This window comes from Hippoglossus hippoglossus, chromosome 22, assembly GCF_009819705.1.
Source record: "Hippoglossus hippoglossus isolate fHipHip1 chromosome 22, fHipHip1.pri, whole genome shotgun sequence".
NCBI lineage: Eukaryota > Metazoa > Chordata > Actinopteri > Pleuronectiformes > Pleuronectidae > Hippoglossus > Hippoglossus hippoglossus.
Genome location: NC_047172.1, coordinates 712,798 through 736,400, shown reverse-complemented (window position 1 = coordinate 736,400; position 23,603 = coordinate 712,798). Strand labels below are relative to the sequence as shown.

The 23,603-nt window shown below is 43.8% G+C and overlaps 1 protein-coding gene across 1 annotated transcript in view; it reads right to left on the bottom strand.

Annotated features, from left to right (window-relative positions):
* Window positions 1–5,724: 5,724 nt before the first annotated feature.
* Window positions 5,725–23,603, bottom strand: part of sptbn5 (spectrin, beta, non-erythrocytic 5) — a 41,784-nt gene continuing 23,905 nt past the window's right edge. The window contains exons 47-81 of the mRNA XM_034576111.1: window positions 23,328–23,516; window positions 23,097–23,252; window positions 22,379–22,570; window positions 22,207–22,302; window positions 21,541–21,662; window positions 21,353–21,467; window positions 21,159–21,272; window positions 20,679–20,800; window positions 19,829–19,991; window positions 19,551–19,739; window positions 19,209–19,286; window positions 18,950–19,122; window positions 18,261–18,351; window positions 17,769–17,915; window positions 17,369–17,506; window positions 17,092–17,259; window positions 16,862–16,950; window positions 16,163–16,349; window positions 15,961–16,029; window positions 15,693–15,836; window positions 15,293–15,489; window positions 15,007–15,211; window positions 14,433–14,612; window positions 14,192–14,347; window positions 13,793–14,010; window positions 13,502–13,682; window positions 13,238–13,414; window positions 12,705–12,812; window positions 11,482–12,411; window positions 10,802–10,870; window positions 10,381–10,464; window positions 10,152–10,243; window positions 8,930–9,046; window positions 6,215–6,411; window positions 5,725–6,139 (exon numbers count right to left, since the gene is read on the bottom strand). Of these exons, the coding sequence (XP_034432002.1) occupies window positions 5,958–6,139; window positions 6,215–6,411; window positions 8,930–9,046; window positions 10,152–10,243; window positions 10,381–10,464; window positions 10,802–10,870; window positions 11,482–12,411; window positions 12,705–12,812; window positions 13,238–13,414; window positions 13,502–13,682; window positions 13,793–14,010; window positions 14,192–14,347; window positions 14,433–14,612; window positions 15,007–15,211; window positions 15,293–15,489; window positions 15,693–15,836; window positions 15,961–16,029; window positions 16,163–16,349; window positions 16,862–16,950; window positions 17,092–17,259; window positions 17,369–17,506; window positions 17,769–17,915; window positions 18,261–18,351; window positions 18,950–19,122; window positions 19,209–19,286; window positions 19,551–19,739; window positions 19,829–19,991; window positions 20,679–20,800; window positions 21,159–21,272; window positions 21,353–21,467; window positions 21,541–21,662; window positions 22,207–22,302; window positions 22,379–22,570; window positions 23,097–23,252; window positions 23,328–23,516 (5,835 nt within the window). The 3' untranslated portion in view covers window positions 5,725–5,957. The remainder of the gene's footprint in view (window positions 6,140–6,214; window positions 6,412–8,929; window positions 9,047–10,151; window positions 10,244–10,380; window positions 10,465–10,801; window positions 10,871–11,481; window positions 12,412–12,704; window positions 12,813–13,237; window positions 13,415–13,501; window positions 13,683–13,792; window positions 14,011–14,191; window positions 14,348–14,432; window positions 14,613–15,006; window positions 15,212–15,292; window positions 15,490–15,692; window positions 15,837–15,960; window positions 16,030–16,162; window positions 16,350–16,861; window positions 16,951–17,091; window positions 17,260–17,368; window positions 17,507–17,768; window positions 17,916–18,260; window positions 18,352–18,949; window positions 19,123–19,208; window positions 19,287–19,550; window positions 19,740–19,828; window positions 19,992–20,678; window positions 20,801–21,158; window positions 21,273–21,352; window positions 21,468–21,540; window positions 21,663–22,206; window positions 22,303–22,378; window positions 22,571–23,096; window positions 23,253–23,327; window positions 23,517–23,603) is intronic.

Genomic DNA, 23,603 nt, shown 5'->3' with positions numbered 1-23,603 from the left:
CAGTGACTGTATATAAAGACGATCAGTGACTGTATATAAAGATGATCAGTGACTGTATATAAAGATGATCAGTGACTGTATATAAAGATGATCAGTGACTGTATATAAAGACCATCAGTGACTGTATATAAAGAGGATCAGTGACTGTATATAAAGACCATCAGTGACTGTATATAAAGATGATCAGTGACTGTATATAAAGAGGATCAGTGACTGTATATAAAGACCATCAGTGACTGTATATAAAGATGATCAGTGACTGTATATAAAGATGATCAGTGACTGTATATAAAGACCATCAGTGACTGTATATAAAGACCATCAGTGACTGTATATAAAGATGATCAGTGACTGTATATAAAGATGATCAGTGACTGTATATAAAGACCATCAGTGACTGTATATAAAGAGGATCAGTGACTGTATATAAAGACCATCAGTGACTGTATATAAAGACCATCAGTGACTGTATATAAAGATGATCAGTGACTGTATATAAAGATGATCAGTGACTGTATATAAAGACCATCAGTGACTGTATATAAAGAGGATCAGTGACTGTATATAAAGACAAACAGTGACTGTATATAAAGATGATCAGTGACTGTATATAAAGATGATCAGTGACTTTATATAAAGATGATCAGTGACTGTATATAAAGATGATCAGTGACTGTATATAAAGATGATCAGTGACTTTATATAAAGACCATCAGTGACTGTATATAAAGACCATCAGTGACTGTATATAAAGACCATCAGTGACTTTATATAAAGACGATCAGTGACTGTATATAAAGATGATCAGTGACTGTATATAAAGATGATCAGTGACTGTATATAAAGACCATCAGTGACTGTATATAAAGACCATCAGTGACTGTATATAAAGACCATCAGTGACTGTATATAAAGATGATCAGTGACTTTATATAAAGAGGATCAGTGACTGTATATAAAGATGATCAGTGACTGTATATAAAGATGATCAGTGACTTTATATAAAGACCATCAGTGACTGTATATAAAGACCATCAGTGACTGTATATAAAGATGATCAGTGACTTTATATAAAGATGATCAGTGACTGTATATAAAGATGATCAGTGACTGTATATAAAGATGATCAGTGACTGTATATAAAGACGATCAGTGACTGTATATAAAGACGATCAGTGACTGTATATAAAGACCATCAGTGACTGTATATAAAGATGATCAGTGACTGTATATAAAGATGATCAGTGACTGTATATAAAGAGGATCAGTGACTGTATATAAAGACGATCAGTGACTGTATATAAAGACCATCAGTGACTGTATATAAAGACCATCAGTGACTGTATATAAAGATGATCAGTGACTGTATATAAAGACCATCAGTGACTGTATATAAAGACCATCAGTGACTGTATATAAAGAGGATCAGTGACTGTATATAAAGATGATCAGTGACTGTATATAAAGAGGATCAGTGACTGTATATAAAGATGATCAGTGACTGTATATAAAGATGATCAGTGACTGTATATAAAGACGATCAGTGACTGTATATAAAGATGATCAGTGACTGTATATAAAGATGATCAGTGACTGTATATAAAGACGATCAGTGACTGTATATAAAGACGATCAGTGACTGTATATAAAGACGATCAGTGACTGTATATAAAGACCATCAGTGACTGTATATAAAGATGATCAGTGACTGTATATAAAGATGATCAGTGACTGTATATAAAGAGGATCAGTGACTGTATATAAAGACCATCAGTGACTGTATATAAAGACCATCAGTGACTGTATATAAAGATGATCAGTGACTGTATATAAAGAGGATCAGTGACTGTATATAAAGATGATCAGTGACTGTATATAAAGAGGATCAGTGACTGTATATAAAGATGATCAGTGACTGTATATAAAGATGATCAGTGACTGTATATAAAGACGATCAGTGACTGTATATAAAGACGATCAGTGACTGTATATAAAGACGATCAGTGACTGTATATAAAGATGATCAGTGACTGTATATAAAGACCATCAGTGACTGTATATAAAGACCATCAGTGACTGTATATAAAGATGATCAGTGACTGTATATAAAGATGATCAGTGACTGTATATAAAGATGATCAGTGACTGTATATAAAGACCATCAGTGACTGTATATAAAGACGATCAGTGACTGTATATAAAGAGGATCAGTGACTGTATATAAAGATGATCAGTGACTGTATATAAAGACGATCAGTGACTGTATATAAAGAGGATCAGTGACTGTATATAAAGATGATCAGTGACTGTATATAAAGACCATCAGTGACTGTATATAAAGACCATCAGTGACTGTATATAAAGACCATCAGTGACTGTATATAAAGATGATCAGTGACTGTATATAAAGACCATCAGTGACTGTATATAAAGAGGATCAGTGACTGTATATAAAGACCATCAGTGACTGTATATAAAGATGATCAGTGACTGTATATAAAGATGATCAGTGACTGTATATAAAGATGATCAGTGACTGTATATAAAGAGGATCAGTGACTGTATATAAAGACCATCAGTGACTGTATATAAAGACGATCAGTGACTGTATATAAAGATGATCAGTGACTGTATATAAAGATGATCAGTGACTGTATATAAAGAGGATCAGTGACTGTATATAAAGACGATCAGTGACTGTATATAAAGATGATCAGTGACTGTATATAAAGATGATCAGTGACTGTATATAAAGATGATCAGTGACTGTATATAAAGACCATCAGTGACTGTATATAAAGAGGATCAGTGACTGTATATAAAGACCATCAGTGACTGTATATAAAGATGATCAGTGACTGTATATAAAGATGATCAGTGACTGTATATAAAGACCATCAGTGACTGTATATAAAGACCATCAGTGACTGTATATAAAGAGGATCAGTGACTGTATATAAAGACCATCAGTGACTGTATATAAAGACCATCAGTGACTGTATATAAAGATGATCAGTGACTGTATATAAAGATGATCAGTGACTGTATATAAAGACCATCAGTGACTGTATATAAAGAGGATCAGTGACTGTATATAAAGACAAACAGTGACTGTATATAAAGATGATCAGTGACTGTATATAAAGATGATCAGTGACTTTATATAAAGATGATCAGTGACTGTATATAAAGATGATCAGTGACTTTATATAAAGACCATCAGTGACTGTATATAAAGACCATCAGTGACTGTATATAAAGACCATCAGTGACTTTATATAAAGACGATCAGTGACTGTATATAAAGATGATCAGTGACTGTATATAAAGATGATCAGTGACTGTATATAAAGACCATCAGTGACTGTATATAAAGACCATCAGTGACTGTATATAAAGACCATCAGTGACTGTATATAAAGATGATCAGTGACTTTATATAAAGAGGATCAGTGACTGTATATAAAGATGATCAGTGACTGTATATAAAGATGATCAGTGACTTTATATAAAGACCATCAGTGACTGTATATAAAGACCATCAGTGACTGTATATAAAGATGATCAGTGACTTTATATAAAGAGGATCAGTGACTGTATATAAAGATGATCAGTGACTGTATATAAAGACCATCAGTGACTGTATATAAAGATGATCAGTGACTGTATATAAAGATGATCAGTGACTGTATATAAAGACCATCAGTGACTGTATATAAAGAGGATCAGTGACTGTATATAAAGACAAACAGTGACTGTATATAAAGAGGATCAGTGACTTTATATAAAGACCATCAGTGACTGTATATAAAGAGGATCAGTGACTGTATATAAAGACAATCAGTGACTGTATATAAAGATGATCAGTGACTGTATATAAAGACCATCAGTGACTGTATATAAAGATGATCAGTGACTGTATATAAAGATGATCAGTGACTGTATATAAAGATGATCAGTGACTGTATATAAAGATGATCAGTGACTTTATATAAAGACCATCAGTGACTTTATATAAAGATGATCAGTGACTTTATATAAAGACCATCAGTGACTGTATATAAAGACGATCAGTGACTGTATATAAAGATGATCAGTGACTTTATATAAAGAGGATCAGTGACTGTATATAAAGATGATCAGTGACTGTATATAAAGATGATCAGTGACTGTATATAAAGATGATCAGTGACTTTATATAAAGACCATCAGTGACTGTATATAAAGATGATCAGTGACTGTATATAAAGATGATCAGTGACTTTATATAAAGACCATCAGTGACTGTATATAAAGAGGATCAGTGACTGTATATAAAGATGATCAGTGACTGTATATAAAGACCATCAGTGACTGTATATAAAGATGATCAGTGACTGTATATAAAGACCATCAGTGACTGTATATAAAGAGGATCAGTGACTGTATATAAAGATGATCAGTGACTGTATATAAAGACCATATACTGTATATGTGAGTGTATATATTCATGATTTTTTGCCGTGAAGCCTGAAGTGGTTTCTATAACCTCTGACCTCAGTATCACTAAAAGAAAATAGAAACTCTGAATCAATAATTCAAACATTCCAGCGTTTGTACGTTTTCACTTCTCGTGCAGTGAAAGAAACAAACTGACGAAGAGGAACAAGTTCATTTCAACCTTTAGTTCATTTATTCAACAATATTTACCACATCTGATCGAGTGTAAAAAGAATTCTCACAGTAATCAACGAAGTAAATGCAAATATAAATAACTTTGTCCTGAGCTGAGCTGTAGAAACAGACAAATGAAGTTAGATATTTAAGATGTTTATGAATCAGAAAGTGGAGCCAGTTTGTCTGAATGACTCTCAAACACTTCAATTGACTTTAATTTCTCAAACTGAATAAGTGTATGAACTCTTGATTTCTGTCAAAGTCTTAATCTGACTCATTATTTTAATGATTCACTTATTGATGGATTGAATGGAGAGAGGATGAGTCTGAAGATGTTTGGATTTATTGCTCATTAATAAGTAAATGGAATTCATTAAAAAAAAAACACTGAATCATCAAAGTTCATCTTTTAAAAATCACATGAAGCATCAAGTCTTAAAAAACCTTTTCTGCTCCGACATGTTGAAAATTAGTTTGGTTTTCTGTCAATGATTTAATCTACGAGCAAGTGTCACGTTTCAAAAGGTCACGATCACGAAGCGAAATCTCTTCAGGCGAAGTCACTTCAGACTTTTCTAGATCAGACACGAGCAGAGGAAACAACATTCGACTGGTTTATTAACGTCTGCGTCGTTTCTCCCCTCAAAATAATTATTTAGGATTAAACTAGAATTAATGCCCTTTCCCCCCCCCCACCAGTGCAGTATCAGTCTCCATGTATTTTTATTCCAGACTCCTGAGGTCACCATGACCTTTGACCTCTGAAATCTAATCATCTTTGAGTCCAACTGAAACAAAATCGGAGGAAATTCCTTCAACGGTTCCCAACAACCGGTCACTAGACCCAAAACCATAATGCCTCCGGCCACTGGGTGTCGCCAGTGCATAACAGGATGAGATTAAAACAGGAAACGCTGCTCCTGAAGTTGCTCATGATTCTGTCTGATTTCTCTGCAGCGATGGAAACTCTTTGAACGGAGTCGGGTCTTAAGCCTCCGATCTTCTGAGAGTTGTTTTAAAAAAACACATTTGTGCTTAAACCAAGAACAAATTCTTAACTCGGGTCCTTTACGAGATGTTTGAGACGTTGAGATTTGATTTTGGTGAAACATCTAGAAGAGTTTTCTGTGCTACAGTTAAAATTAGACTTGTTTTTATATAAATTTTATATTAATTAATATATTCATATTATTATAGTGTCTATTAATATTCACATATTGGTTTCATTATCACTCTTCAGTGTTTTGTGAAAGCACTTTGTGAGAATGTTGAATAAAAGCACTTGGCGACAGTAAATCAAACTATTTCTTAGTGAAAAGCTTCCTGAAGACGCTCCTCCTCGACTTGTCTTTGTTCAAGTTGTCCTCCGTTGCCTGGGGGGACAAAGTGGAGGGGTCCTGGTGGTCAGGGGGAGCAGGAGGAGGTGCAGGAGGAGGTGCTGAAGGAGGTGCTGAAGGAGGCTGGTTAGGACGACTCTGTAAACCTACAGAGAAACAAGTAATCAGTGCAAACTGCCACAGAGAACAACTGAAGACGCAGGAACCGGCTGTTTTCTCACCTGTGGCGCTGACCTCCCCCCCCTTGGGGTAGCGGTGTTTGTCGTAGTAGGTGTGGGGGGGTTTGGGAGGAGCGGGGCCCTCTGTGGATGACTGTCTCTCCAGGCTCCCACCGCTCCTGTCCACTGGTCCTGATGAGGCCGAATCGTCCGGAGTCTCGGTCAACTTCTCCAGACTCAGGTTGACGGACGACGCTCTCCTGAACAATAAAGACAGAAGGTCTGATTCTCACGTGATATTAAAGTTTCCTTCACAGGAAACTCCTCTGATGCATCTCTAAGATCGTTCAGCTTCAGCTCTAAACGAATCAACGATCACCAGGCGCAGGAAACTAACATCTGTGGTTTTCTACCGACATCGTATCGACTATCCTATCTCTAGTGTCTAGGACAATACATCTACTACATAAACTATAATACATCTACTACATAAACTATAATACATCTACTACATAAACTATAATACATCTACTACATGAACTATAATACATCTACTACATAAACTATAATATATCTACTATATGGTAAAATATATCCAACATACTTTATCTAGTATAATATGTACAGTACAATATATGGTATCATATACCTATTGTCTCTAAATCAGTGTCGGACAAGTGTAAATATTTAGTGAAACACAAGTGACAGATTAGAGTTAAAAACTTTAAAATCTACTGATTCTAATTACATAAAGTTACAAACACTGCAAACAGAAAAGTCTAATTTTCCAGCTTGTGAAATGTTATAAAATGTGAAAATCATCTTGTGTAATTAGAGTAAATTTGAGCAACAATTATTACAAAAACCTGCAACTTACAGCAGTTAAATGAGCAGCAGTGGTGGCTGGTTACTGCTAAAGCAACTGGGGGAGATTTGTTATTTGATGTGATTCTGTAAAATCCAACCTGAGCACTTCAGCTGCTAAGAAGCTAAAGTTCATCAGCTAAACAACTAACGTGAGCTAACGAGTTATCAGAGGTCACGTGTCTTTGACCTCTGATCTTATCGACCTCTAAAAAGCCCAAACTGTCTGAGCAGAGTCTGATGAAACGATGCTTGAACTGTGGGTTGTGCCAACATCAGTTGTGTTGGTATTGTGTTTGACTTGTATTCAGTTTTATTTACACGTGTCCAGGACATAGACGGGACCAGGACGTAGTACACAGACAAATAAATTCAGTTTCTAACAGTTTCCCATCCGACGCTAACGGCTGCTGAAGCCAAGTCTCCATTTCTATTTCTACACCTGTTGAATAAACATATCAGCTGCAGAAATCATTTCATCATTTCACCCTGCGGTGAAGCAGATTTCCCCTCCGTGCTCCGAACGTGAGGTGTGACAGCTGAGTGGACCCAGCTCCACCATCATTTCCATCCCCGTGCGCCGGCTGAATGTAATTCACCTCGTCACAGTTTCTCATTACAGAACCCCCCCGCTGGGCGGAGTTTCATGTCTTTCTGCTTGTCGCCCACCTGAGAGGAGCCGGTGTTCCCACAGCGCACAGTGGGAATAAAGAGATGTGAAAGTCACATTACCCGACGCTGCTTGAAGGAAACCAGCCTCAAACTCCATCCAACACTTCTGACTGACGTCCTGCTTGACCCCGAACGGATCAACTGCCCTAAAGAATCACTTCATTGGTTTTATTCTGTTTTTATGGACTCTGCCAACAGAGTTTGTTTTTGTCTGTGTTCGGTTGGTTGTTATCAGGTTCACACAGGAACCTGTGGGAAGGACGTAGTGTAGGTCAGAGAGGAACTCACATTCTGATGTGGATAATTGAAAATAATTGAAATAATTATGGGGGCTGATGCGTTTAAATAAAAATCCAGATTTAAGTGTTGGATTTAAAAGTGGTTTCATAAGGAGACTGTTGCCGCAGGTTTACTCTTCTGAGTGATGTTTAGGAAACTAGTGAAGTGCCTGTTCTGAAGTGGTGTTTCTCATGAGCTGGTTTCTGGTCCTGTGGTGACGCTGGTCTCAGCTTCTCTTTGTGAAACTGTAAAAGTGAGTCACAGCAAACAAAGAGCAGCTGCTGCTCAAAGAGATGTTCACCTCGAGTTTAGTGAAACTCAACCTCACTATTTCTATTTATTAATGAGTCCCAGCCGCCGCTGCTACAGAGGCTGTTGTCTTTTTATTAAAAGCTTATTCACACTGAACTAAATTCAACAGTGGACCTCACTGGACCCCGAACAACACACACGACGAAGATGACGAAGATGAACAGATACGAATCCGATGTGAGCGACTCAGACAAACAGACGTTCAGCAGGGAGAACAGAACACTGCTTTTACAATCACACAGATCACGCAGATTCAAAGTTTGCTTCTTCACTCAGTGCTTGACACGAGTACACACACACACACACACACACACACACACACACACACACACACACACACACACACACACACACACACACACACACACACACACATTTCAAAATAGACTATTCTGAAAAATTATTTAAAAACACGTGTATCATTCAAGTTCCTGTACAAGGTAAATTCTCTGGTTCAGAATGAAAAGAAACATCAGATCCAGTAACTCACAGTTTACTGTAGTAATATGCAACTCGTATTAAATCACGCATGTGTGTGTGTGTGTGTGTGTGTGTGTGTGTGTGTGTGTGTGTGTGTGTGTGTGTGTGTGTGTGTGTGTGTGTGTGTGTGTGTGTGTGTGTGTGTGTGTGTGTGTGTGTGTGTGTGTTCACCCTGAGTCGTCGGAGTCGCTGTTGGCACATTCAGGACGGTTTTGGAGCTTCGTCACCCAGAGCAGCTGAAGCTCTCGGCTGGACGCTGCAAACAGGTACTGAGTGCCATCGTCCAGTCTGACACACAAACACACAAACACACACAACACTCTTTAACACACAGTCCAGTGCACGTTGTGACGCGTTCTTCAGACTCAAAGTTTCCAAAGAAATCCAATGAGTGAAGAGCCGATCAGGTGAGAGTTTTTCTAACATCACAGCTTCACAGTCATTCCCACCAGAGACTGAAGGTGTGATGGAAATCCAGAGGGATGATAATTACATGACTTGTGCAGCACTTCCCAGCAGCTTATGACACAAACTTGCTCACGATATGATTTATGTAATTAAAATGAACGTCCCGTGGGCAGCCCCCCAACTCGAGATTGAAGTTTGCACGATCCTGTTCAAATCAATCTGAAATAAAAACTTCACTCTGTTGTGCAGCAGAAAGTCGAGGCCGACTGAGAAGCTGGTTGATAACAGCGAGGCCACAGAACTCCTGTTACAGCAGCAGCTAGTCGGAATGAGGTCGACAAGAGAACACGTGAGAGTAGAACACTGGGATCAAATAGGCAAGAGAAAATATAATATAAAGCTTTCATCACAGACAAATATCATTTGTAGGGAAATGTACTTGAGTAAAGTGCAGTGGTTCAGGAGGATGTACGAGGATCTAACTATTTGTGTGTTACGTGTAAGGAGATATTCACATTTTTGATAAAGAAACATGCCTGATTTTAGTTTTTTAAATTTATAACAGTTCAGTACTTTTATCCTTTATTATGTCTTTTTTTCACATAACCTTTTATCTGAGGTTAACACACAGTGGATTGTTTAAATGTGTGAATGTAAACATCTCTCATTTTCCTGAGTGTCCATCAGACTCCCCTGGAACACGTCTGTGTATAAACCTTTACGACTGGTGAGACGTGTGCGGCATCAAGACACGTGATAAAACACATCGTGATTCGCTGGAAAGACAAAGTTTCATTGATGAAAACAATGATTAAAATACCAACGAAGAAGATTCAGACCAAGACTCAGTCTGCGACTTCTGACGTTTCTATTCTGGACTTTGTCTTCATCCAGTTCAGAACAAATAGACACAACACAGTCGACCCACAGGACCACATATGAAACATGAAGGTTTGAGTCTGATGTGTGTGAGCCGCTCACTTACATCACTTTGAACGTGTTCTCCTTCCTCCGGTAGAAGGGGTTCTCCTTGCAAACTGCTCCAGCCATGTTGATAGGAGGCCACCTAGAGGTCCTCTGGGGTAACACAACATCACGGAATATTAAAGTGAGTCGTCTCTGCCGAGTGTTTGTTTCTGAATTCAAACTTCACTGAATTGTGTTTGTGATGTTTTCCAGCATTAGTTCTGACGGGAGTCGTTTTGAAGTTGTACCTGTGCAGCAGCTGCTCGATCTTTAAACAGAGCGAGAGTCTCTCCCTCCAGAGCAGCCAACACCTCCTCCCAGTGCTCCACACCCTGCAGCACACACATTATTCATCTGGATTCAAACGTGTCACATATAGATACCTTTTTATAATTAGCTGTAAATGTGTGATTAAGAGACTTTAACGTACAAGCTGCTAAAATGTGTTAAAACTGGAAGCAGCCTAAACAGTTTGTGGTTTTAACGTCATTCATTCATTTTATGTGAATAATCTTCAGTAATAATTTCAGTTTTCCAAGGAAACTTTAACCTGTGGAGTTCAAGGGTTGAACTACCAACCTCTTGAATAGCAGCTAAGTTCGTACAGTCTCACTAAGACAATTCTATTTCCTGTCTGATGAGACAAAAGACACGTCCGAAGTTTCTCACCTTGTTTCCTGCTTGTTTCAGCTTGATCTCCAGCAGCCCCTCCATTCTGATTGGCTGCTCCGCAGTCACCTGACAATACAACAGGTGGGAGACTGGTTATCCTTCATCATTTCATCAAGTCGTTCAAAGACAACAACAACATACAGAAGCCGTGTTTCCATCGTGGAAGGAGGAGGAGGAGGAGGAGGAAAGAAGTAGGGAGAGGGAGGAGGGAGAGGAGAGAAGAAAGAAGGCTGAAAGAAGTAGGAGGAAGGAAAAGAAAGGAAGGGAAAAGGAGAAGGAGGAAGTGGAAAGAAGTAGAAGGAGGATGATGAGGGGAGGAAGAAGGAAGAGATGGGGAGGAGGAAGAAGAAACGACGAAGAAAAGAGGAAGAAGAAAGATGTAGAAAGAAGGGAAGAAGAAAGAAGTAGGAGGAACAGAGACAAGTAGAAAGGAGAAGGAGGAGAAGGAAGAAAAGAGGGGGAGGGAGGAGAAAGAAGGAGAAAGAAGGAGAAAGAAGGACGATGAGGAGGAGGAGGAAGTAGAAAGACTTGAAAGGAGGAGGAAGTAGAAAGAAGAACAAAAGTGAATAGAGACGATGAAACGAACAGACGTCTTCGTCCGTTTCCGTGTACGTAGCTAACGTTGATTCTAAAGTCGCTGGTTGATTGACAGTCGCTGGTTGATTGACAGTCGTTACCTCAGCGGTGGGATGGGCCTCTGGTAAACCTTCAAACTGATTCTGATGCTGTGGAGGAGACGGAGGTAGCTCCCTTGTTGGAGGAGTGAGCTCCTCTGTGATTGGTTCAGCAGTCGTAGTTGCAGGTAGTGTCATCAGTTTGTCAGTAGGTGGAGCTAGAGAGTCGGGGGAAACCGGCGGTTCGGGCTGTTGGCTTATTGCTGATTCCAGGTGGGCGAGTCGTTTTCTCGGCGAAGGCGTCGGCGTTTCAGGAGGAGTTTGTCTTTCTGCGTCAGTTTGAGGCGACGGTTCAGTGGGAACAACCTGCGCTCTGATTAGTAGAGGTGAGTCAGGTGGTGTAGTGGGCTTCTCCCATTGGCTGAGGGGCTCAGAGCTACGTCCAAGCCTCCGCTCGGTGGAGGTGATTCTAGGCTTTGGAGCCAGAGGAGGTTTGGATGTGTAACGGTGATCTTCCTCCAGAGTTCTTCTAGATGAGGAGGAGATGGAGGTTTGAGGGGGTATGGGAGGTTTGGGGGAGGTGGTTGGAGGTGATGGAGGACGTGTTGGAGAGGAGGGGGTGTCTGGGTTTGAGTCTCTGGCTCGACGTCTCCAGGTCTTTACAGTCGGGCTGGAGCTCGGACTAGCAGGAGGACCGTCGGTGGACTCCTCTTGAACCTTCCTGTCGGTGATGATTCGTCTCCTACCATCTGGTTCAGGGTGCAGAGACGGGCTCGGGGGGGGACTATCTGTTTTCTTGTCCAGGGTGGAAGGTGTGAGTCTTCTGTCTGTCCGTCTACTGCTGCTGACTCTGTGAATGATATCTCTGGAGGATAAGACCAGCGGGGTCTTTGGATCTGATGGCTTCCTCCTCAGTGATGAGACTCTGGCAGGAGGTCTCCTGTCCTGAAGGTCCTTGTCCTCCTTTCCATGAAGACCCAGTCTCTTCTCCCGCTGGAATAAAAAAAGAAAACATGACAGTAAGTCTTTTCTTTTGTGCATTTTATTGTTGACTTTTACGGTTAAAGCCCCAAATGTTGAAAACAACCTCCCAGCTCCTGTTCCTCCATTGAATCTCTCTTACAGCTTAAGAGTAATAACAGTTTTAAAGGTGCACAAACATATCAGGGAGAACGGAGTCTCTTCTTTATTTTTCTCCTCATGTTCCTATTGTTTGTCTTCGATTCTTCACCTACTGTGTTTTAAAGTGGGCTATATAAATACAGTTTAGTATTTAGTAACGTTACCTGTGTTTTCTTCTTCTGCAGTGCGAGGAAGCGGTCGCTCTGGGCCAGGATCATGGCCTCCAGGTCCTCCTGCCTCTTCAGGAGCTCCATGACATCCGACACTGAGTCCTGGAGGGGCCGCATCACAAATCAAACACATCCCTTAATCCTGAGTCTCCGATGCTTTAACTACTTTATATCCACTTTGATGGTTAAGTCCCACCAGAGGATCACTGAATACATCTGAGAGGACAACACACGAGTCACAGGAGACGACCGAAGAAGCTCGAGACATGACAGCGACACTCATTTCATACAAGAGGTAACGAGTGTGGATGGAAAACATTCATCTCAAAAATGACAAATCAATACATAGAGCAGCAAAAAGTACAATCTGAATATAGGTGGAGCACAAGTGTAAAGAAGGGGAAAGAGGAAATACTCAAATAAAGTAAAAGTACTTCAAATTGTACCTAAGTACAGTACTTGTTTCTATGTACTTGGTTACTTTGGTTCCCAGTCTCTGAGCCCGGCTCATTATGGTCTGGACCTACCCCGTAGTCGTCGGCCATCAGAGTGTCTTCATAGGAGCTCAGCCAGCGATCTGCCTGCTCCAGCTCCTTCTGCAGGAGCGAGATCTCCAGCTCCTCCTCGTACAGCAGCTTAGTTTCCTCCCACACCTGCTGCACCTGCGCCTCCAGCTCCTCCAGCTCGCAGACACGTTCCTCCACCTGGGCGGGGGGGAGGGACGACAGTTACAAGTTATTGAGAGCGATAGACCTTCTTTAATCAGAGTTGTCTATTTATGGCTCTGTTACCTGTTGGGACATGAAGCTTCCTTCCTCTATCAGTCTCCTCCCTTCGTCCTTCACAGCCTGGGATCTGCTGAGCTGCCGGTCGATCTGGACGCGGTACTCGTTGTGCTTTTTAAGGAGCTGCTCCAAGTCGCCGCCCTGCACCCCCCCTCTGACCAGAGACAGCATCTCCCTCAGCCACGCCCTGGGACACATCACAGACGTCAGACTGTACTTGCACCAGCAGGCCTGCAGGGTGCCTAGCAGCTGGTAGATAACTTTATTTCATGCAAGTGAGATGTGAAGAAAACCTACATGAGTTCAGTCCAGTGAGAGAAGTACTTGTGCACGTCTTCAGCCTGGCCCAGTCTGGCGCTGCGTTGGGAGGCCTTGTCCTGGATGCGGGTCCAGCAGACTTCCAGCTCCTGCAGTCTCTGAGCGACTCGGTGTTTGGACCGAGGCTGTCGTCTGCTCAGAGCTCGGCCCTCCTCTCTGCTCCTGCTCAGCTCCTCTGAGATCAGCTCCAGGTCTCTCTGAAGGAGACATCCACAACAAGGCAGCTGATCTCAGGTTCTCGGTAATAAGTCGAATTATGACTATTCATCATGTTTAAGTGTTTTCTTTTGATAGAATGTCCCGAGTCTTCACTTTTACACTTGCTATTGTTATCACACCAACACCTTCCTGCCCGTGTGTCCTGCTGTTGCTTCCTACCTCCAGAGCCTCGTGCTGTCGGAGCAGAGTCTGGATGGACTGCAGGTCCTGGTCCTGGTCCTCTGTGTCCAGCACCAGCTCCTTTTCAGCCATCCAGCCCTTCAGCTCGTCCACATCGTGATTAAACTGATGGACCTCCCTCGCTGACTGCAGGCTCTACGACACGGGGCAGAACAAAACCATCACCACCTCCATCCTGTCACATCCAAACCGGAGTGATGCCCCAGAAACAGTGCTGCACCTGCTCTCTGGTCCTGATGCTGCTGCTGAGGGCATCCCAAAGTTCGCTGAGAGCGTCGTCGCTCTTGCGGGCCTGCCCGTCCTGGGGCAGCCCCCGGCCAAGCTGCTGCACCGAGGTCAGCCTGCTCCGACCCAGACCAGACACCTCGGAGACCAGGACCTCCAGCTTCTTCTGAAGAACCTGCAGAGGGAGGATGGGAGTGAGGAGTAAGAGGAGAATGACGAGGGAGAATCACTTCATCTTCCAGCCCAACTAAACTCAAAGCATTTCTAAGACATTGTTTCTAAGACATGAGAGCGACGGACGAGAAATTAAAGACTAAACTTGTTAACAGTCACTTTGTCTCTGGTTAAATAAGAGATGAGGACACATCAGTCCAAACAGGACCTGATGTGAGAGAGCAAATCAGAACAGATGGAGGATCTCGAACCAGATCCTCAATCTGAACCGACACAAACACCAGCTTCGAATGTCTAAACTCTTCTTAGACTCAATGAATCACAGGATAAAGGTAAAGTCTCCACACTTTGATTTTAAACCTGCACAAAGTTCAGCTTGTTCTTCTCAGACTCACCTCTACGTCTTCCAGATCTTGTCCGCAGTCCTCAGACTCGGCACCATTCTTCTTGGAGGTCAGCCATGTTTCTAGTTCTTTGGCCTCCCGCTCGAACACGTAGAGACGGAGCTGATCCTCCAGAGCGACACGGCGAGAGGCGGAAAGTCTGAGGATAGTTTCGAAGCGCTCGAGAACCACAGGGAGGGCGTCAGCGACCAGTTGGCTGACAGAGAGAGACCATTCTTTATTCAGGACACAAGAATGAAAACGAGTGAGCCATAGTAACGCCTGTGTGTTCGTTTACCTGTTGGGATGTCCGAGGTGCTGCAGGGACGCTCCACTCTCCTGCAGCTTCTCCACCGTCCTCCTCTGGTTCTCCAGCTCCACGTCCACAGAGTCCAGCCTCCTCAGCAGAGCCTCAGTCGCCTCCTTGCTCCTCCCACACTCCCCTGACTCCAAACCCACCCACTGCTCCTCCAACCACAGCTCCAGCTCCGACACCTCAACAGACACGTAAATGATTATATTAATAATATTTATAATAAGGAGATCAGGATCTCAATCAAGTAGTTTCAGGTGTAAAAGACAATCTGTTTCAATGTCACTGTGACAAACATCAATATCAATCAATACTTCAGTCTCCATCTTTAATCTGGAGGTGCAGCAGCTCTAGTACAGTATTATAGACAGGATATGACTGTTACCTCGCAGAGGAAGTTGTGGATGCTGAGCGCCTCCTGCAGGAGTTTCTCCTTTTTCTCCAGCTCCATCATCAGCTCCTCGTGGAGACTCCTCAGCTCGTCCAGTCGCTCCCGAATATCGTGAGACGCAAAGTGACGACCTCTGACCTGCGAAGTCATAAAAACACTACAAATGTCTTCTCCACCTCGTGTTTAATCGTTTTCAGTATGAAGGTGAACACACTTTCCAATACGTTGGAAGGAGTTCAGGTAAGTGTGATTGATTCCTCACCAAACTATGTCCCGCCTCCTGAACTGCCTTGACCAATGGGGCGCGGCTTGAGATTTCCTGCATCACAGCCTGAAATGTTTTTTTAATATTTCCTTAGATGACATTTTGTATTAATGGTTGTATAATAAACAGAGAACGGAAAAGTGAAGTTATCCATGTATGTGTGGCCTGCTGTACACCAGGGGGCAGCGGCGGAGGTCACCTGGTGCTTGTGGAGCAGCTGCTGGGTGCTGCTCGGGGAGCCCCCCCACTCTCTGGTGGTGACGGAGGGCAGTTTGATGCTCAGCCAGGCCACCTCCTCCTCCTGGTCTCTGTAGAACTGGAACAGAACCTGCCAGGCCTCCAGGGTTTCCCTGCGCCGCTGCAGGGGCTCCGACAGACCATTGTACCTAACAGACGACACGGACACACACCTGTTTTTAAAACCAGAGCTGTTAAATATAATATATACACATACACACACACACAATACAGTTATTTTCCTCATACATTTAATTTAAGTCATCATCACTGGCCTTTATCCAACGATGTATTCATCATCATGACACAATTAGCCTTTGATTCATTCCACACTCTTCTGTTACTGAGTCTCCGGACTGATCTCTGAGCACTAACCCTAACATGTGCACTTACAATTCAGACAATGATACATGAAAGGAGGTGAAAGACTCGTGTATAAGATTAGAACAGAGCTCTGTCGTTGCTGGTGCTGTTGTTCCTCATCCGTCTCAGCTGGAGTCTCCATGTCTCGGTGTTGCAGTGCGTTTGGGGCGGGGCCTTAACCTGGAGATTCGAACCCTTTTCTTTTCCATTTGCTTGGCTCTTGTTTTTTTTACATTACAAACACAACCAGGCCACATTTCCCAGAGTTCATCACTCAGAGCATTTACTGCTGTTTGACCTGTTGATGGTGTGAGTCACTCTGCTCTGGATCTCCTCCGCCAGGAAGTTTCCCTGAGAGTAGAAGGTCTTCGCCGTCTCCACCAGGCCCTGATAAATATAAAATGTTTTCAACTAAATTACCAAAAATCTGCTCAGTCATGATTCTATTAGCTGGTTTGACTTGTACGATAGTAAACTGAGTATCTGACAGTCGATCTCTGAGAGTTTATAAATCAGGAGGTTAAGGACCTGGATTCTGTCTCTGAGTCCGTCCACCTCCTCCTCCAGCCCCTGCAGGGCCTTCAGCAGCCGGCTGACCGACGGCAGGTCGCTCCCACAGTCCTCATTGGCCAGCTCCCGCTCCACCGAGGCCACGCACTGCTCCACGTCGTCCAGTGAGCGCTGGAACTGCAGTGCCTGGAAACACACGGCATTCCACACTTGTTTCACTCCAGTAGAAACTGTATCCTGATGTCGTCAGTCTGTCTGTCTGTCTGTGTGTCTGTCTGTCTGTCTGTGTGTGTACCTGGTAGGCCTCCTGCAGTCTGGTCTTCTTCTCCTTGCAGCTGTGGACCAGGGCGTCCCAGCTGTCCGTCAGCTCTCTGAGTCGAGGCCCCACCTTCCCTTCAGCTGAGCTGGACTCTGACAGCAGCTTCTCTCCTTCCTGCAGGAACAAAACCACAAACTCTACAGAAACATGGACGACATGACAGCTGCTTAAAGTGAAGCCCAAAGATTATTGATCATTCATCCCTCCTCCTCCATGTTGGCAGACGGGACATAGACCGAACAAAACTAAAAATCAAATGTGATTGGTCAAGCACATGTATGGGAGGGGCCTCAATACCACGACTCCAGTTCTTGATCAGTATTGCGCCGACGACACACACACACACACACACACACACACACACACACACACACACCTTGCTGAGTGTTTCCACTCTGTAGCGGTTCCCGAGGACCTCAGCCTCGAAGCTCTGATGTTTCAGCAGTTTGGCCTGAAGGTTGGTTGGTTCCCTCCAGCTCTCATCTGATGCCACGGCGTTACGCTCGTTCAGCCACACACACACCTGGAAAACACACATATACACTTATTTAATACACATGTCTAAACACACACACACACACACACACACAGCGCATACAGAATAGAGTAGTAGTAGTTGTAGTAAAGTTCAAGAGAGACGACTGAAGTACAAGAGACTCGTAGAGCATGACAACAACTGGGCACCGCCAAGTCCAGTCGACTACAGTAGATCACAGTAGATTAGAGTATAATACAGTAGATTTCAGTAAAGTACATTCCAGTATATAATTACAGTAGATCACAGTAGAGTTTATTATAGTATATAACATTACAGTAGATCACAGTAGAGTTTATTATAGTATATAACATTACAGTAGACTACAGTTACCTGGTAGCTGCTGGATAAAAACAGCTGCAGCTGCAGTGATCGATCCAGAGCTTTGTTACGAGATCTGCTCTGCTGCTGCAACTGACTCCGCCTACAGACAGACAGACAGGTGATCAGACAGACAGGTGAGCAGACAGACAGACAGGTGAGCAGACAGACAGACAGACAGGTGATCAGACAGACAGACAGACAGACAGACAGACAGGTGAGCAGACAGACAGACAGACAGGTGAGCAGACAGACAGACAGACAGGTGATCAGACAGACAGGTGAGCAGACAGACAGACAGACAGACAGACAGACAGACAGGTGAGCAGACAGACAGACAGACAGGTGAGCAGACAGACAGACAGACAGGTGATCAGACAGACAGACAGACAGGTGATCAGACAGACAGACAGGTGAGCAGACAGACAGACAGACAGACAGACAGACAGACAGACAGACAGACAGACAGGTGAGCAGACAGACAGACAGACAGGTGATCAGACAGACAGACAGGTGAGCAGACAGACAGACAGACAGACAGACAGGTGAGCAGACAGACAGACAGATTGTGGGAAACATCTTGAAACTTCTTGGAACAGTCAAACTTTCCTTGAATCGAATTCATTTCAGCAGCAGGTGGAAGAATCTGTGGTTCTAAAACCAACCTGTCGGCACAAAGCCTCGCTCTCCGTAGATCTCACCTGACAACAAGTGCTTTGCTCTTGGCTCTGATGTTGTCGGAGTCGTAGTGCTGCTCTTGGATCATGTTCTGGGCCAGTTTCTCCACCTGGTCCAACTGGTCCACCTGAGCCTCCAGAGCCTCCTCAAACTGAGTCTGGTTCCTCTGCAGAGTCTCCACCTCTGTCACCAAGCCCTGGACACGCAGAGAAGGTGAACACGGTGGCGACCAGGTGACTTTCCCCAAACTGGACAGGTTTTAAAAAATAAAATAATCTTTACCCCGAGGTTCTGATTGGACAAGAAGGTTTCCTTATTGCTGAGCCAACTCTCACACTGTTCCACAGAGGACAGGAAGACCTGCAGGACGGACACCACGGTGGTCAACAATCAATTATTACTGTTGTAAATACATTTGATTATCTGTCAATCACACTGTGCTGTCCACGCCCCAAATGGACCATCATTTACTAAATGAATATCATGTTGTATTGAAGAAGACTTGAAACCATAAAGGAAAATGGTTTTGAGTTCTAAAGAAACAACCAGTGGAGTCGTCCACTTTCCACACCCACAGTCTACGAGCACTTTGAGTAAAAGTCCATAAAGATCCCCAGAAATCACCTTCAGGGTTCGAGCCTGCTCCAGCGTCGTGCTACGCTTCAGCCAGGCTGCGTCCAGTCCAGCTTTGGCTTCCTCCAGCTGGTTCAGAGCCTTCTGGAGCTCAGCTTGTGATCCGTGGCCAGACCGGATCAGACCCAGACCGAAGTCCCGTACAGAGGCGATGCGGTCGGCACGGGCGTTGATCTCTGTCTGGAAATACATAGACAGGGTTTATTGTTGAATCTGATCAACTGTAATAATCCTGTAAAGTCTGATTACATTGTGGGGGGGGGGCTCACCTTCCAGTCTCGGTGCTCCACGATGAGCCGATCGGCCTCGGCTCTGGTCTTGGGGAGACCTTTCTCTGCCATCTCCTTGCTCTGCTTGATGCTCCACTCCAGCAGGAGGCGCTGGTTGGCTTTGAACAGCTGCAGCTGGTGAGCTTCCTGCAGCTTGTCCTTCCTAAACAAACATCCTTTCCCATCAGTCTGTCACACATCCAACGTTTAGCAAAGTTGATCATCACACAAAGCCACGATGCGATTTGCTTTGCCACAGGAAGCGAATGTTTTGCCACTGAAACATTTACATGTGCGTTGCCGGGTTCTGGAGTCAATCCTGACCGACTGTAGATGATCAGTTATCAGTTCAGGGGCGGGCGATAACAAATACACCATCACACCGGTGATGAGCCGTTTCCAGACATGACCGGCGGATAAAGTCCGAAGAATTGTGTCAGAGCTTTAGCTGCATTTCTCCTTTTACCCGTGAACAACTCAGCAGCAGGTTTTCTGTTTCCAGACTCGTTCACAGCATCAGATCCTCCTCATGGTTCAGGTGAGAGGGGGGGCAGCCGGGTGCAGCAGACAGAGACAGGAAGTGACACGTTACCTCTGCTGCAGAGGTCACGTGATCATGTTTACATCACCTGACACCTTCAGCTCTGATCACCACAAACTCTCTTCACATCTTCGTCTGTGTCTTCATCGTGTGTGTCAGCACTTCTTCACCAGAGGTTTGTTTTAGTTTCTTCATGTTTGTGTTGCGTGTTAGAAGCTCCTCACTCCTTTATTACAGCGTGTTAATATCTGAAATATTATCTTAAGTAAACCATTTCTCCTGCCCATAATACAAATCTGTCCTCCTCACCAGTGTTTGACTTCTTTCTCCAGAGTCTTCAGAGCCTTCTGCACCTCCTTCTGTTTGTTCCTCAGATTGTCGCTCATCGCTGACGGAGCCTTCAGGTGATGTGACGTCTCCTTCTCCAGAGCCTGTTGAGTTTAGAGAGAGGAAAGTCACTGTGAAGCCCCTTTACCCCCCCCCCCCCAGTGGCTGGTCATAAACCCCACCTCCTCCATGGAAACACACCTAACCAGTCATTTCAGGTCGTTCTCATCACACTGTTGTTGGTTCAACTGTTCATGTTTCTGTTTATTTGGTTTTTAATTTGTTATTTGATGATATAAAACAAAGTGACAGTCATTGACGTGATTGACAGCTGAGACTGACTCGTGACACATAGCAGCGTCGGTGCAGATCTCAGGGTTCATATCAGAGATATTTAGCTTTATCTCTGGACAGTTTAGCGTGACAGAAACCTCTCAGGCTCCCTGAATGGTCTCATCTCACCTTTGACCTCTCCCAGATGACCCCTGCCTCTCTCTCGGTTTCCTCATGACGTTTGATCCGGTTCTCTACGCTCTCCACATCCAAACCACAGTCCTGACCCTGCAGCAGCAGCATCTACACAGAACAAATCAAGTTAACACACACACAGAACGTCTCAGTGTGTAATCTGAGGTGTAGTTGGACAGATGACCGACCTTCTCATTGGCTCGGTCCCTGACCTCCTCCAGTTCTCTGATGAGGGCGTGGATCACCAGCGCCCCCTCCAGCTTCCGCTTGTAAGTGCTGAGATCTCCGTGAAACTTGCTCCACCTCATTAAGACAAGACATTTAGTGCAAAGCTCAGAAGAAAAGCCACAGATGTGTGAGTGAATGTGAGCGTTACCTGTCGTTGAGTTGCTGTCTCCGCTGTCTGACGGTCACCAGTTCGTCGGCGCTCTGTCTCTTCTCCAGTCTGGCCGCCAGTCGGTCGATGGCTGTGATGTGAGCGTCGTCCACCGTTGCTTCCTACAGATTTTAAATTACAGGTGGAAATGCAAACACCGACATCTCCACAGTTACAACAACACATCACCACTGAGGAACATCTCTCCACCTAACCTGACAGTGAACAAATGAAGGACAGTGCTTCCATTCACCTGAGAAATGTTATACAGATGATCTATTGTTATACTTTATACTAACAATAATTAGTATAGTTACACTCCTGCTCCCAGATGGAAAATACTCACTGTCAGCATAAGTTACTCACTGTCAGTATCAGTTACTCACTGTCAGTATTAGTTACTCACTGTCAGTATCAGTTACTCACTGTCAGTATAAGTTACTCACTGTCAGTATCAGTTACTCACTGTCAGTATCAGTTACTCACTGTCAGTATTAGTTAATCACTGTCAGTATTAGTTAATCACTGTCAGTATTAGTTACTCACTGTCAGTATCAGTTACTCACTGTCAGTATTAGTTACTCACTGTCAGTATCAGTTACTCACTGTCAGTATTAGTTACTCACTGTCAGTATTAGTTACTCACTGTCAGTATTAGTTACTCACCCCGTCTCTGCCTCCTCTGAACTCGCCGAGTCTCTTCAGCAGTTGAACCCCGTGTTCGTAATCCTTTCCAACATCTCCAACATTAACCATCACCTCCTGAAGTCAGAGACCACACGTCACACACAGGAAACCTACAGATTCCCACTCCTCCACCACCTTTACCCCCTTCTACCTTCTGTCTGATCCAGGCCTCCACCTCTTCGACCTTCTGCAGGAACTCGAGGAAGTCTCTCTTATCTTCCAGAGCTTTCCCTCTGTTGGCCATGGCCTTCTTCAGGTCCTCCCAGTGGAGCTGCAGGGCGGCTGCACTCCTCTTCACCTCCTTGGCCCTTGGGCGATGAAGGGAGACCAGCTCCTCCCCGGCCTGGTGGCACAGAACAAGACAGTCTTCTGCACATGTCAGGTGAATAAAGGTCTATTCTGTGGTGGTAATGCACCGAGACGTTGGTTACCTCTCGCCATTAACCAAACAAAGAAGAAGATCTAATACTGGCTGGATCACTTTGGGCTAAAAGTGTAATTTAGGTTCAAACTTATTGCCCAATCATAGTTGTTTCCTCTAAATGTTTCCCGTTCTTCATTTCAATCCACTGAGCTGCATTTAATCTCATAAGGTTAACATCACATCTCAAGGCTTATTTATGCTGCAAACTCCCATGTGTCCTTACATTGGCATTATGTAAAGGACATAATGGATGTATTATTACCAATACATCCATTATGTAAAGGACATAATGGATGTATTATTACCAATACATCCACGAGAGGCCAGCACAGTATGGACAGAGGCCTCCATCTGTTTCCGTATCAAGCTAAAATGAGCCCCTACCTAACTTCCTCGTTTCTATTAGGTTGAATCTCATCGGTTCTCATCATCTCATGAATCCTACCAGCAGCACGGAGCTGATGATCTCGCTGTGCGCCAGGATCTCAGCCTCAAACACCTGATGCTTCTGGAGGAGCTTCATCTTGGTCTGCAGATTGGTCAGGTCGGCTTTACCGTCCTCCGCCATCTTCTGCATCCGCTCAGACACCCACTCCTCGGCCTGGCAGATGGACAGAAACACGTTGTACATCTATACAATAGAGACACAGCTGGACAGACGTTTGTCCTAAAGTACCTCTGCAACATCTCGGCTGTAGATACACAGCATCCTGGAAAGCTCTAGCTCCTCCCTGCGTTTGATGGACAGCTCCTTGATCCTATCCCGTCTCTGGAGGAGGGCTCTGAGTTTGGTTTGGACCCGTCCACTCTTCTCTCTGCTCAGCTGCTTCTTCAGCTGCTCAGCCAGCTCCTTCAGCGAGAACAGCTGGAGCAACAGAGGGAAGGAGGATTTCAACGAGCTAACAACATATTTCACTCAGGGTAAAGGGATAGTACATTAGCCTAAATATAG